At 41.3% G+C, this 16029-nt stretch overlaps 1 protein-coding gene across 1 annotated transcript in view; it reads right to left on the bottom strand.

Annotated features, from left to right (window-relative positions):
- PKD2L1 (polycystin 2 like 1, transient receptor potential cation channel) overlaps positions 1-12089 on the bottom strand; it is a 65487-nt gene extending 53398 nt beyond the window's left edge. Inside the window, exon 1 of the mRNA XM_089507940.1 lies at positions 11789-12089. Within this exon, the coding sequence (XP_089364066.1) occupies positions 11789-12089 (301 nt within the window). The remainder of the gene's footprint in view (positions 1-11788) is intronic.
- Positions 12090-16029: the final 3940 nt, after the last annotated feature.

The following is a 16029-nucleotide window of genomic DNA, read 5'->3' as shown; positions in this document are numbered from 1 at the left end:
GCAAACAAGGGCCTCATTCTCACTATGTTTTAAACTGGTTTGCAAATCAGTTTGAAGCAGTTTAAATGACCCTGGTTCACACTTAAACCGATGCTGATGCTGATTTTTGATGCTGATTTTTTCTGCATCTTTTTTGAGAAATCGATTCAGTGCAAGTGTGAACCAGATGTAGTTTGAAATTAATTTCAAGAATTTGTTTCAAGAATCGAATTCATGAATTGATTCAGTGTGAACGAGATGGAGATCAGAATTGATTTACTATGACGTGATGAAGAGTCACCAAGTGGGGAAGCAGAAATGAACAGCAAGTCTCTGCCCACCCTTTGACCCTCATATGGAGGTATGTAAATGGATTGCAGTGATAGACAGAGGAAAAAAAATCCCGCTGAAAACACTCAAATTGAACCGATTCATTTGCCAATGTGAATTACAAGGGGGTTATTTTGAGAGACTCCTGCAGGAAACAGTTTAAATTGTATCAATTCATTCATCAGTGTGAACCACAAGTGGGTTATTTTATTTTATTTTATTTCACAGCAAGAAAATGTGATCGGGGCAAATGTAGTGTGAACCACACTCCACTGCCGAACTAATCTACTGATTCAGATGACAAAGCAATTGGGAATGAAGCCAAGGAGCAATAAAAAGGGGTTCTTCTGATACATTTGAGGCAAGGAAATGACCGAAGAGAGAGTGGGGCCACGGTTCAGTGAGGATGGTAAAATACTGAAGAGGTGGAATTGCTCAGTGCCTATTTTGCTCCAGCGCCCCCCCCCCCCTCCTCGGCCCAAATATATGCTTCCACGTATGCAGCAGCAGAGACCTTGGCAAGAAGATTGGATTGGATTGGAAATCAAGATTGATAAGGAATTAGTGAGGAATCACCAAGCTAGCCTAAAGGAGTTCATAAGTACAGGAGCAAACAAAATGCATGTCAGAATACTGATGGAACTTGCTGGTGTCCTTTCTGAACAGCTCGTCATCATTATGAGAAATCTTGGAGAATGAGTGAGTTGCGAGAGAGCTACAGACAAGCAAAGGTTGACCCTCGCTTCAAAAAAGACAAAAAAGAAGATCCCAGAAGCTACAGGCCAGTCAGCCTGACATCAATACCAAGAAAAATACTAGAATGCGTTATACATGAGTCTGTCTGCAAGTATCTTGATGACATTGCAGTGATCAGTAGGAAACAGCATGGGTTTGTCAAGAACATAGCCTGCCTACCTAATATTACATCTTTTTTTCAACCAGGTCACTAGTTTAGTATAGACAGGTTGTGGGGTTTCCTTGTCTGGATGTCTTTAGAAAAAGAGGCTGGACGGCTACCTGCCAGGGACACTAGCTGGGGATCCTGCACTGAACAGAGGACCCATCAGGCCTCTTCTAACTCTGTGATTCAGTGTTTCAATCTGAGACCAAGAACTTCATGGATTGGGTTCCTTTTGAAAGTTGTTCATTTCTTTGATCAGCTCAATGCTGATGAGCTACCTAATAGAATAAAAGGGTTTTAGCAGTACTTATGCCTTGTTGTTGCTGCTGTTCTCACTCAAATGTGAATTTCCACTTAAAAGCTGAGTAGGTGTGCCCAAATCAATACCCAAAGGGTTTTCTGTTCCTTTCATATCATCTCAAATGGTTCAGCCCTAAGGACTCCTAGATTTAAAGCTTAGAGGTGGATATGGCTCCACACCTTTAATCGAAAGCACTCAAATTGGAATAGCTCAGAATCTTCTGTGATAAGGAGGGCTAAAAGCTTGACTAATGCACAGTGGTGCCATACAGCTCTTTCTGGCTCTTCTGTGTGGTTCAAAAACTTCATATTTCCCCACTTTTTAAAGTGATAGAATTATTAGAAAACTGCAACAGATATACCAATTTGCTTGCTCTATTCCATTACAGTAGGTGTCCAATGTGCCAATGACCAGTCAAAAGGTATTCCCACATGTAAAACAGTGACTCATGTAGTAGACATAGCCTAAGAATTAAGGAAGAGCATGTCCCTTTGTCAGCATAATGTAAATCCAAGAAATTATGATTTGCACCAGAACCAAGCTAAAAACATCTAATATTAGGGGAGAAAAACAATCTAGAGGTAACACATCACAAGTAGCAACATTCTTTGTAACATTTTAGTTTTGTGGGTAACAAAAGGATAACAAATTTCCCCCACAGGGCAAAGAACAACTTTGATGGGCATTGTGAGAGGATTTATTTTTTCAAAATTTAGACAATGTTCATACTTGCTTACAGTTTTTCACCCATAATGGAAGTTAAAAGCAATGAATGAAGTCTCATACACTTTTCTTATTACAACATTAAAAAGGTAAAGGTTTCCTCTTTGACAAGGTTGTCAAGTTGTGGCCAACTGTAGGCATGCTCATCTCTGTTATTAAGCCAAGGGAGCAAGTGTTGTCAAAGATGATTCCATTGTCATGTGGCCAGCATGACTGCACAGAACACTGTTTCCTTCCCACTGAAGTTGTAACTATTTATCTACTTGCACTTTTACAATCTGCTAGGTTGGCAGAGGCTGGGACTAGTGACGGGAGCTCACTCCGTCATGCGGCACTCGAGTCTCGAACTGCCAATCTGCTGATCTTGTAATCTTCAGAGTCAATGTCTTAACTGCTGAGCCACTGCAGTTGTAAATCATTAGAGGAAGGTCTGTAACAACTTACATAAATAATTACTTTCAAAAGTAAATTTACAAGCTCCACGCAAATCTCTTTTACTTGTCACTATTGTTAGATAACTGAGAATCTGAAATACTCGTTGATTTAATGCTCAGATCATATGTTTTGGAAAATATTTTGAAACAATTTGAAATTGTTAAATGTTAGAGGCTGTGAGATTAATTTACTAAGGTCCACAACACACTGCAGAAATAACCCAGTTTGAGATTGCTTTAACTGTTGGGTATGCTTTGACTGAGAGTTGCTGCATGGCAGGGGATTGGACTGGATGGCCCTTGTGGTCTCTTCCAACTCTATGATTCTCTGATTGTATGAACTGTCCTGGCTCAGTGCTAGGGAATTCTGGGAACTATAGTTTTGTGAGATATTTAGCCTTCTCTGTCAGAGAACTCTGGTGCCACAATAGACTACAATTCCCAGGATTCCCTAGCACCGAGCCAGGGCAGTATAAAGATCTAAAACTTGATTATTTCTGCAGTAAGTTTTGGACCTATCATACAGCCTAATAACTGGAATAATTTAATTCAGTGATTCTCATACTTTTTACCCTTGTGACCTCCTTTACATCTACATGTGGACATCAACCCTCCTCCTCGTGCTTGACATAGTATATGAATAAAAATATTTTGCTTGTTTAGTGTGCATATTTTAAATCACACATTCATGTATATTCATATTTTAATATTTTATAAGGAACTCTACTGCTAGCCAACATATGTCAATAGATATGGAAAACAAAATGATGGCCAACAGATAGGAAATAATCAATACACATTCCCATCCACAAAAAAGGAGACACAAAAGACTGCAGCAATTATAGGACGAAAGCATTAATCTTCCACACAAGCAAAATCATGCTTAAAATTCTGCAACATAGGCGGTGTACAGACCGCCAAAAAGAGGTGCCTCCTCGGCACCTCTCTTTGCTGCGCAGGAGCAGCATAGCATACAAATTGTGTGGCGCTGCTGCACAGCAAAGAAGGAGCTCCCAAAGGCGGCTCCTGTTTGTGGCGCCGCAAAGCACCAAAGACGGTGCGGTTACATCACAGCTGCACAGCGCCGTTTAGAGGTGGCACAACTGCAACATAATTGTTGTGCGCGCCGTATGTATGGCGCTGCACAACTGCGGGCATGCATGACATGCTAGGGCTGTGGGGCGTGTGCATGCGCTGCCCTGAGGCAACCCTAGCACGTCGTGGACACGCCACAAAGGGCCCATATGGACAGGGCCATGGACTCCAATCATACATGGAGAGAGAAATCCCAGAGGTTCAAGCAGGGCTGAGTAAAGGGAGAGGCACTAGGGGACACATTGCAAACATATGAGGGCTAATGGAGCACACCAGGGAATTCCAAAAGAAAATCAGCATGTGCTTTATAGACTATAGCAAAGCTTTTCACTGCATAGATCATGAAAGGCTATGGAATACCTTTAAAGAAATGGGAGTGACAACACATCTGATAGTCCTGATGAGAAATCTGTACTCAGGACAAGAAGACACTGTCAGAACAGAACACGGAGAAACAGAATGGTTCCCAATTAGGAAAGGGGTCAGACAAGGCTGTATTTTATCCACCGTACCTGTTCAGTTTAGGAGTTTATCACACAGAAGGGAAGTGCTCAAATCCTGTTGATAAAGTGGGTTTAAATCTGTGAATATCCCACAAGAGCAGGATTGTTTTCAGATGACGTTGCGTGACTTCAGCATTAACCTGACATTAACCCGTGCAAAAAGCCACAAAATAGCACCACTTTTTAAGTTTGGGAAAATCCTGAAGTTAAAAGGTGGTGTGATTTTTGTTGCGTTTTGCAGGGGTTAATGATGGGTTAATTCCAAAGTGCCCCAACATGTCTGAAAGCAATTCCACTCTTGCTGGATAATTATGAGATTTAAACTCCATTTATCCATGGGATTTAGGTGCTTTGCCTCGCATGTGATAAACTCATTATATGCAGAATGTATTGTAAGAAAGGCAGGCCTGAACACAGAAAATGGAGTAGTGAAAATAGGAGGAAGGAATATCAACAATCCAAGATATGCAAATGATACCATAATACTAACAGAAATCTCCCACACCTGAAGATCAAGGAAGAGAGTACAAAGGCAGGACTACTGTTGAACATAAAGAAAACAAAAATAACAATGGAGAATCTAGCCAAATTCAACCTAGACAATGAAGAAATAAAAGTAGTAAAAGAGTTCTCATACCTGGCATCAAACACTGATAGAAATAGGGACTGCAGTCAGGAAATCAGAAGATTAAGAATGGTGAGAGTGGCTATGAAAGAACTAGAACAGATCCTAGAATGCAAAGATATACAACTCAGCACAAAAGTTAGAATCATACAAGCCATTGTATTCCCTATTATCATATATGGATGTGAGAGCTGGACAGTTAAGAAACAAGATAGGAGGAAAATCAATTCATTTGAGATGTGGTGCTGGAGGAGAGTGCTGCAGATACCCTGGACAGCCAAAAAGACAAACAAATGGATTCTGGATCTCAAGCCAGAAATGTCCCTGGAAGCAACGATGACAAAACTGAGGCTGTCATATTTCGGACACATCATTAGAAGGCACGACTCATTGGAGAAAACAATAATGCCAGAAAAGATGGAGGGAAGTAAAAAGAGAGGAAGACCACATGCTAAGTGGATGGACTCTATTAAGAGGTCATGGGTATGAATTTGTAGGAGTTGGGCAAAGCAGTGGAGGACAGGGGTCTTGGAGATAGCTTATCCACAGTGTCACCATGTGTCAAGATTGACACAAGGACAATCAACGAAAAGAACAACAACTCTCTTCCTCCTCCTCCTCCTCCTCCTCCTCTTCCTCTGCCTTCAGGCAGAGGCTCCAAGCTCCCTCCTTCGCTTTGTCTTGCCCTACAGAACAGATAAAATTTGGGAATAGGAGGAGGGATCAGGGCCTCCAGGTCTTGCACTCCCACTGAGCAACTCCTCTGCTCCCTGGAGGTCCTGCCCCCCAGTTTGAGAATCATTTTTTTAATTAATTGAATTACCATTAGTTAACTGTTTGATCAAAAGCCTAGAAGGGGTCAATCTCTCCTCAAAGGACTCTGTTCGCAGTCTGGGGGTGCTCCTAGATTTGTCGCTTCACATGACAAATCAGGTGAATGCGACGGTTAGGAGCGCCTGTTATCAGCTTTGACTGATACGCCAGCAGCACCCTTTCCTGGAAGTCAGGGACCTTGAGACTGTAGTACGTGCCCTGGTAACCTCACGCCTTGATTTCTGCAATGCACTCTACACGGGGCTACCCTCGTGCTTGGTCCGGAAACTTCAATTAGTTCAGAACATGGCAGCCAGATTGGTCTCTGGTACATCCAGAAGAGACCATATAACACGGATCTTAAGATCACTCCACTGGCTGCCCATCAGTTTCCAGGCCCAGTACAAGGTGTTGGTTATTACCTTTAAAGCCCTAAAGGGCTTGGGTCCAACCTATCTTCGGGACCGCCTCCTTCCATATAATCCTCCCCGCACACTTAGATCCTCAGGGAAAAATCAAGGCTGTTTATGACCCCCCAGAGGACCTTTTTAGCTGTAGCTCCCAGATTGGGGTATGGCCTGCCGGACAAGATCCGTCATATTACCACTCTAAACAGCTTTTAAAAAGCTATAAAGACGGATCTCTTCCGGCAGGCCTTTCCTGAATAGTTCTCCGGCTATCAGAAGGAAAATATAACTGCTGACCTCTGACTTCACCCCAGTTATTGTATTGTTTTAAAGTATGTTTTATGTTTTAAATTCTACATTCTTTAATTGTATTTTAAGGGGTGGGTGGGTTGAGGGTTTGGATTGTATATTTTTAATCTTGTAAGCCGCCTCGATTGCATTTTGTAGAGAGGCAGGATATAAATAAATGTTATTATTATTATTGTTGTTATTATTATTATGTTTAAAGAAAATTTTAATATTTTATTTTTTTAAAAAAATTAATCACTTTATTTATTTTTTTAAAAAACCCTGGGGCTTCTCATTTTTCTTCCCAATGAAGCTTGCCTGTCTCACACCATCTCTTTAGTGTTTTAAAGGGATGCAGGCAAATGCCTCAGGTCATTTCTGCCAAAAAGCCATTTCTGCCAAAGTGTGGGGAACAGTGGTGTCACTCCCCTCTTAGTCATTCACCTGGTAGGGCCTGCACCCCCACAATCCCTAGTGATGCCCCTGATTTGCAGTAAATGAAGTAAGCTGAGGACAAAAGAGGAACATGGGAGGAGGAGAGTGAAACTGGGACATCTTATAGGAGCTGAAAAAGTGGGATGACAGAGGATTAATCAGGACTGTCTTTGCCAAATCAGTGCAGTTGGAGGATATGCATGAAAGAACATTCAACCACATCAAGTTCGGCAAGTAGTTATAGGTAGTACAGGCCAGGCACACGTTGGCCATCTCAGAGCAAGCCACAGTCTGTCTCAGCTTTTATAACCTGACTCTTCAGGCTGTAATTATTAAAAATTGCCATGTTCAACCAATCGTTTATTTCTCCCTAAATGCACCCCCATATTCTTGTCACACTAGTCTGTGTTGTATAAGAAAAAATATTTCATAAGAATGTAACAATAATATGTCATTCTTCCAAAATTTCCCCCACAAGTTATGACCACCAGCTAGACAAAATTATTGAAAGCCTACTGGAGCTCTATTCAGGCATGCAAAATGAGTTTAAATCTACACATGAGTGAGGGAACACATTAGTTCTGCCCCTTGGTTATTGCTTTAATTATATAAAAAGCCTTTTCTATAGCCTTCTCTGTGAGGGCCAGACCTGGGTTCTGATTTAGTTCCTCCACGCATAAAAGAGGTCCACAGGTTGATTTAACGCCTTCTGGCATATCTGAATAAACCTTGGACCTATAGGTTTAAAACATTTCTCTTTGAAAGCAATAATTGCATAATTTTGGCAAGTTTATACTGTGTGCAACAGAAATATGTATACTGTCTGCACTGCTTAATCTTATGAGGTTTTCTCAGCGCTGTGACAGTATTGAACAAATTTTCCAAATATGTTTGGGATTGTGGCTGTTTGATCTGGTTTAATCCTATCCCCAGTGGTCTGCTTAGATATCATTTGCTTGGTGTAATCCTGACATCTATTCTATGAATTAGTTTTGCGCCTTTGTTGCACTATAGAAATTCACACTGAGACATGTTCCTGTTTCCATTCCATAGAATTATAAGACATTAGTGTTCATATGTTAGTGCTAATGAACGAATAGTGTTTATGTACTATTTTTGTATGTTTTAAATTGAATTGTTTTTTTTAATGTTGTAAACTGCCCTGAGTCCCAGTCCTGGGAGAAGGGCAGGCTGATAAGAAGAAGATGATGATGATGAAGAAGAAGATGGTGATGATGATGAAGAAGAAGCCTCCTGGTCCCCTCTTTTGCAAAATATGTGTTTCCTTTCAAGTAATGTGTGAAGCTGCCTGATAGATCAGAAGATACTGGCATGTAATGATTGATAATGGTATCACCTGGATATGATTAACAAGGGATGATGATATACAGATAGAAGCCATGCTATTTTATACTGTCATTTACTAAATCTAAGCTTGCAGGCTGACTATTAAATAAAAGCTCTCAAAAGCTGACTATGGAATTTAACTGCCATTGAATTTCAAATATAAATATCAAATAGTTAAGAATGAGAAAGACACCATACAGTATTGTATGTCTATAATGTTGTGAATATTCTTTATAAACATTCATGAAAGAAATCTTTCAGATGGATTTTTGGAAGAGATTTCATTTTACCTCTAATATTTTTCCTCACTGTGAGCTGACGGTTGCTTTTGCTATAAATCAAATTTTTAGTCTCGGGTCCAAAGAACACTGCCAAAATAATCCAGTTTTAGACTGCCTTAACTGCCCTGGTTTAGTGCTAGGGAATCCTAGGAATTGTGGCACCAGAGCTCTCTGACAGAGAAGGCTAAATGTCTCACAAAACTACAGTTCCCAGAATTCACTAACATGGGGGCAAGGCATTTAAAGCAGTCTCAAACTGGATTATTTCTGCAGCATGTTTTGGACCTTAGAGTAGAAGAATTAATGGGATTTATAATGGGTTGGACATGTGACTAAATCTTGCTATCTTTTTCCAATTTGAATATTATTCCTTCTCCACACTCACTATTCCCAATATAAACAGGTCACTGCATCACTACCATGGACTCCCAAAAATATCTTAGGTTTATTGACCCTTTAATTAGAAACTTTTTGTGGGTTCTGCATGCAGGGACGTAGCCAGGATTTTAGGAAGGGGGGGTCCAGACTAAGTGCCACCATTATAATAGGGCTTGGGTGCAGCGGCGCAGCAGCACACACCATTCATTTTTCTAATGGAAGGGGGGGTCTGGACCCTAAGAACCTCCCCCCCTTGGCTACGTCCCTGCTGCATGTAATGGCTTCCTATACAACACAAACAACTACGGCCTGGAATAGACGGGCCAAAATGTGCGGCTTCTGGTTGCTTTGGAGGCATGGCATGCAGATGACACACACCTCCACTGCAGCTGGAAGCTTCTCTTAGGCAGCCTAAGATGGCCTGCAGCTGGCCAGAAAAGGAATGGCAAAAAGCTGCTTCTTGCTGGTGGCCTGTTTAGGACCACAGCAGCATCTGGCTTTGGACTGCATCATCCAGTTGCTACAGCCGAGCCGATTAGGGGCTGATCACAGCTGGAATGGCCAGAGGCCACTCCAAGCTGCCCATTATTAACTAATTTCCCTTAACATATTTTACATGGGGAGTCTGTGGATTCGTTACTGACTTTTTTTCACTAATTTTTAATAGCAAAATAGTAAGTAATGTGAAGCACTCCAGTTTTTAAGTGCAAAAATGTTTTCATGTTCAGAATCCAAATTAAAACGTTAAACTCAAAACTTTGCACTCAAAATTAGAATTTGCTGAACCAAATTAGTTTATACTGTTGGCAAAAACATTTTCCTCTGTCTGTCTAGGTTATCCATAATTGGGCAAGGTTCCAGCCTTGAATCTCCAATAGCTTTATTAAGTATTTGGTTTCCTATAGCCAACTGCAAGATTCTGCTACTATGAAATACCATCTCTTCCTGCTGAGGGCATTTGAGGGTGAGGATGGGGAATTGGCAACATACACATAAGATATGGTAACTATGTTCAAATGCAGAGCTTGGAAGTAAATTGTTATAAACACATACAGTGGGCTTTTCCCTTATGTGGGGGATCCGTTCCAGACCCCCCCCCCCCAGTGTAAGGCATTGAAAACAATGGGGCTCATGCATGCAGCGCATGCACCATTGCCACTTCTAGCATGCGGCTTCAGTGTAAGCTGAAAGCCACATATGGTGTGCCCACATATGATGCAGGTGCACTGTATATTGTAATTACAGTGGTCCCTGTGCATTAGCTGGGGCTAGGGGTGAAAGACCCCAGTGAATGTGGGAAAATTGAAAACAAACAAACAAAAATACTATTCAGTTTACCTGAGCACCACCTCTCTAGAAAGCTCCAGGTCCTCCAGTGCAGCTCTGTGGTCAATACTTGTCAGAAGTTAATCATGTTGGGGGACTTACAGATGCCTAGAGAATTTTTTTCCTAGGAACATCTAGGCTCTCCAGCACAACTCTATGGTCAACTTCTGGCAGAGTTGCTCTGGAGGACTTAGAGATTCCTAGAGAGAACATATTAATCAAACCCACAAATAATCCAATCTACAAAAATCAAAGCTGCAAAGTGGAGGGCCAACTGTAATTATTCTGCAATGAATAACACAGAACTAAGTCCTGGGACAGTCCCCACCAACTTATGTTCATGTGACACCTCATTTTACCAGGTTCAGTAAATGTGAAAAAGGACATAGCCAGGGAGTGTATGTCTTACAATTTCCTAGCAATTGCGCAGCATTCTGTTCCCTTGTCCTCTATTATCTGTCCCATTTATCTGACAATATAGCTAGCAAAAAAAGCAGATATGTCAGGAAACAGCAGAGTGTGCAAAAGAGTGTTTTTACATATACCCTCATATTTCCTTCCAGAATGTTTATGTGGTTTATATGTTTCTGCTGTTCATGGATTGGTGCACACTGGAGCCTGTTCAACATTTCAGCAATAAGGGCAGCAACTATGGGATAACATGTATAGAGTAGTGACCTACCCCCCAAAAAAAGAATAAAAAAGGTAAAAAGATGTCAGCAGAATAAATCACTCTAGATAGCTCAAGCAAGGGAGTATAGCAATATAAGGAGAAAGCAAGCAATGAATCAAAAATCAAAGGCAAATGTCTAGATGATCTAGCCAGAGGTCTTATCCCTTAATGCCTCAGGTCCTGAGCAGGACTGAACTTTCTCCATTTAATGTTCAAAAAGCTGCCCCAAGTCATCTAACATCCTATCCCGTGTTTTTAAATTCATCACTAAAGTCTTCATAACACTCTCATCCTCTTTCAGCTCACAGTCTGAGCCGCATCATTCCAAAAGGCACAATAACAAAGAATTCATTCTTAAATCATCACATACCTATCCAAAAGGTGTTCCATTTTCAGTTTGTACAGACAGCCAGGATTGGCTAAGTATGTATGATATTTTCAACATCTTTTCTACATGTGATAATCAAACTAATTAAGTCCAGGAACTTGCTAATGAAGCCCATGGACACAAACTTTACTAAGCACATTGGAATTTACTCTGAAATGAGCTTCTATAACATTGCTCCCTTACATCTCTCTGAAGCTCAGGAAAATTACATTGGCTTTGTTCACCTTAAATGGTTTGAGGGTTGCAGCTTTGAGCTTGGACTCCTCAGTTGGAAAAGAGGAGTAGTAGATTCTTTGGGCCCTGAGCTGGTTTACTGGTAAATCAACTTCCTCCTTCCCAAATCCATTCCTGCTTTTCTGTCTTTTGATGACACAGTTCAGTTGACAACAAACAACCAAGTCCTAGACAACAACCACTTTCCTAAACAACAAAATAATTCTACAGTAATTGGTGTAAAGACATTACTTTCTTGCTCCCTCCTGTCTGGGTATGAAGCTGTCATAAACTGCTGGTTGTCTTCTAAATTTCCAAACTCTGCTTTGCCTCACCCCACCCAGTTACCTCGGATGCCCTTGAAGATATAGAAGCAGCATCCAGGGAAGGGCTTCTTCTCCTTCTTCACTTCCTCAGCTTGCTTTCTTTCTTTTTGGTAGGGTAGAGAGTCAGACAGTTTCTCAATATTCTCATAAGGGTTTTCTAGGATTGATTTGGGGTTGTAGATAGCCCTGATTTTCAGGGAGGAGGAAGGTGAACCATTATAAACAGGATTGTCCCATGCATTCTTCCCCAGAGTGTCCAGTTCATGTTCTTCTTGAGCTTGGAAATGGCTTTCGGCTCTGTTGCTTAGGTGTGAAGAGCTCATGACTATATACCAAGCAGATGTTTATTTTTTGTCTTCTAGCAGAGGATGCGTTGTTCAAAGGAGCACAAAGGATGTGCAAAGCAGGCAGGTCAGCAACAGGAGCAATATGAGTTTGCTCTGTGCTCTGCTCAGTGGCCTCTTTTATACCAATTCATTGGGTGACAGCTACAGAATGGAGGCACTGGCCATTGTTGGAGGCAGCTGTAAGTTCTATTCTTCAGAGAGCACAGTTACACCCAGGGGAGGATCTCTTTCCTCACTGCAGATGACAGCATGGCAAGAGAAGACTGCCAGGATATTGGCTCTTGTGGGCTGGCTTCTATGGAGGGAGGGAAAGAAGAGGCAGGATCACTTTAGGTTGCAGCCAAACACTGTGGGTTAGGTTTTAAATAGAACAGTACCATGAGAGTATTTGAGATCTGTAAATCAAATTTTAGACTTGTTTCTAGTCTTTGAACTGGGATCCCTTTTGAACTCTGGATCCAATATGAAAACTTTCCTTCTGAGAAAAGGCAATATTTGCTCATGTTACAGCAGGTGCTTTATTGTGCCATTCATAACAGACATCACAGCAGAAATTCATAGCAGACACTGGCACATCACGGTACTACAAACTAGCCACTATCAACCAACAAATAAAGGTGTATGGCAAACAGCAAATAGTGGCTACACTGTCAAAGTTCTCCACCATCACAAGCACATTGTGTGTGTATCCACATTGTTATGCATGCTGATTGGAAGGACATACGGTACATAAAGCTTCATTCTTTGGTCTGCCTAAGGTCAGGAACATTTACCCTGTGACTTGAAGCTAGGATAATAGTCAGCCTTGTCATATAATGTGGCTCAATTCTCCGTTTATCATCATCAAAGAATTGGAAGACACCACACAACATTTCCATGCAGCATCATCTCCTGTTGAACAACTCTTACTGTCAGGATGTTCTTTGTAATGTTGAGGTGGAATCTCTTTTCCTGTAGGTTGCATCCACTAGTCCAGGTCCTAGTCTTGTGAACAGCAGAAAACAAGCTTGCTCCATCCTCAGTATGACATCCCTTCAAATATTTAAACAGGGCTATCATATCACCTCATAACCTTCTCTTCTCCAGGCTGAACATGCCCAGCTCCCTAAGTCACAGAATCCCAGAGTTGGAAGGGACCCCCAGAGGCCAGCCAATCCAACCAAGGGAGTGTGTTCCACTGTCGAACCGTCCTTACTGGCAAGAATAGATAAAGAAACATTTTAGGAAATACAGTAAAAAAATTCAAATTTGCAAGGGCCAGTGCCTGATACCCCCCCTCCCATCCCCATGCCAAATAGGGTCTGTGGATTGAAGATTGGCCCCCCTTCCCATTGTGGCATGCTGAAGCCTGAGAGGAGCAGTGGAAAAGTGATCCTGACCATGCTTATGTGAAGGATAGTTTCTGACTCTTCCACTGGTGGCTGGTGACTTCCATATAAGATGTGACTTCCATATGAGATGTGATCCAAGGCACTGTACATATTTGGAGGGTAGCATTCAGCACATTGGATAGCACCTTTAAAACTGATGCTAAAACCTGCAACAGACTCAGCTCCCCCAGCACAGAAGCCATCAACCACCAGTGGGTGGAAGAGAGCCAGAAGACAGCCTTTGCTTCAGTTGTCCTCTGCCAATGCCATCCATGTTCCCTGAGATGGCTTCCAAAGCCTTGATCAAATGGACTGGATGGGGATGGAAAGAAAATAACAGGTCACTAGGTGTTTCTGAAGGAAAGAGGAATGTGTCCCACAGTGCAGTGATAATTTATAAACAAAAGGCATTTTAGCATGATGGTAACCAGTACATTGAGGTTGGAGCAATGTCCAGGATTTTACATTGCTTTGTATTAAACCATTTCCTAATGGAAAATCTGCAGAGTTTAGGCTCAGATCTGATTTTCTTTTCAGTTTCTTTTTTCATTAATGGCTCTCCTCCATCCATACAATTATCACAATGTATGGCTTGGTAAGTTATTGACCAGACTACTGTGACATGTTCTGTGTGGCCTGCCTCTGAAAAATGTTCGTAAACGTACATTGATTCAGAAGGTAGTACCACAGAGGAACCATAAATAGATTAGAAATGAGGGAGCAACAGTGTGCTTGTCCACAAATTGTTTTGTTTTAGCACAAGGCAAATGATACTTTAAAAGTCTTGAACAGTCTAATTCATTGTCCATTGCCCCATTCCATGGGGAAAAACAGTCTCCTTGAGGACAAAGGATAGCAGAAGCATATCTTTCAAAGAAAAGATGTGGAAGTGATTACTTTGCTTTTTAGATGTCAGAGACACAGTGGGAGCAGATGAGAGGATGCTCACATGATCAAGCACCCTCTGTGAATTTTTGCATCTTGAACCTTTTAACAGGACATAGGGGCATAATTCTCATAGATATTATCAGATCCATCTCTTGGCCCTACAGCTTCAGAGAACAGGTCGCATACAACATGAGAACAATGGTGAGCAGACTATGTTAGAATCTTCCAGGCTATCTATGTGCATGGAACATTTTTGTATGGAGAGACATTTAGTCCTTGTGGACTGTACCACCTATGTGAGGCTGGTAGCTTCTGGAAATATAACAAATTTTACTGGAGGAATTATAATTATAAGCAATTCAATTGTATAGCTTATTTATTTATTTATTTAATAAAAAGAAAGAAAGTGGGAAAGTAAGCAATATAAATAGCTCTGATAATAAACAATAATAAAAATAATCAGTCAGTAAATTAGATATCCATTTTCAGTTTCAGGCCATCTCTGACTACAAAGGCCTGGGTTGGGATGTAGCTCTAAGCCTTGCCCAGTCTCTGGCCTCATTGCTGCTGCTGGATGAAGGCTGCATTGGAGATACTAGACATAGTTCTATTTTCCACTGTCCCTAGGCTTTTTCTTGATACACTCTCCCTGTGTTCTCCTCAGTCTCTTCCCTCCTTCATGTCTTCTTCTGTCCCTCAGCATTGGCTCATACACAAAATATCCTCTTCAGAATTTCCTATGACAGCTCCTTAAGGACAAAGCAGGTTATGCTCTGTATGCTCTGGCTGTTGTTGTTTTCTGACTTCAAGTCATTTCCAACTTATGGCAACCCTAAGATGAACCTGTCATGGATTTTCTTGTTCAGTAAAGCTTTGTCATTGTCTTCCTCTGAGGCTGAGAGAATGTGACTTGCCCAAGGTCAACCAGTAGGTTTCATGGCTGAGCTGGGGTTCAAACCCTGGTCTCCAGAGTCACAGTCCAACACTCAAACTGCTATACCATGATGAAATGAAATTTTATTACGGTCAGTGACCAGCATAATACAATATAAAAGAGTTCAATATTATACAATGCCCAGTAGAAAAAAAATACCATGATGGCCCTCTCCATATACACTGTGTGTCTGTGTGTGGGGGGGGTACATTTACAGGTTCCATAATGTGAGCATGTATTAATCTTGTCACACATGTATACACATTTTCTTTCTGCCTAGATACAGCTGTACCCTTGATCTGTATTCTGGTTTTAAAAGGATTCTTGCACCTGGCTACAAACTAGGAATGAACACAGGTACAGACATCCTCACAAACATTTGCATTCCCACCTCTGTCATCCCACACTTTCAATTGCTTTAAAGTTTCATTCTATGCTTCCCATTTTTGTCCTGTGTACCTCACTTGCTGCACACTGAGTTGGCAGCATAAAAGTTGTCTGCCCTCAATTAACTTAATTAATTAACATCAAAACATAGGGGAGTGACAGATTTCCAGAGGACAGGATCAGAATTAGACATGACTGTGGTCCAAAACACACTGCAAAAATAATCTAGTTTGAGATCACTTTAATTGCCCTAGCTCAGTGCTAGGGAATCCTTGCAATTGTAGTTTATTGTGACACCAGAGCTCTTTGACAAAAAAGACAGATATGATGATCAAGG

The sequence above is a fragment of the Sceloporus occidentalis genome, unplaced genomic scaffold (assembly GCF_023333645.1).
Source record: "Sceloporus occidentalis isolate IW3139 unplaced genomic scaffold, rSceOcc1.0.p SCAF_2, whole genome shotgun sequence".
Taxonomy (NCBI): domain Eukaryota; kingdom Metazoa; phylum Chordata; class Lepidosauria; order Squamata; family Phrynosomatidae; genus Sceloporus; species Sceloporus occidentalis.
Note: the sequence above shows the minus strand (reverse complement) of the source record. Positions and strands in the feature narration are given on the sequence as shown.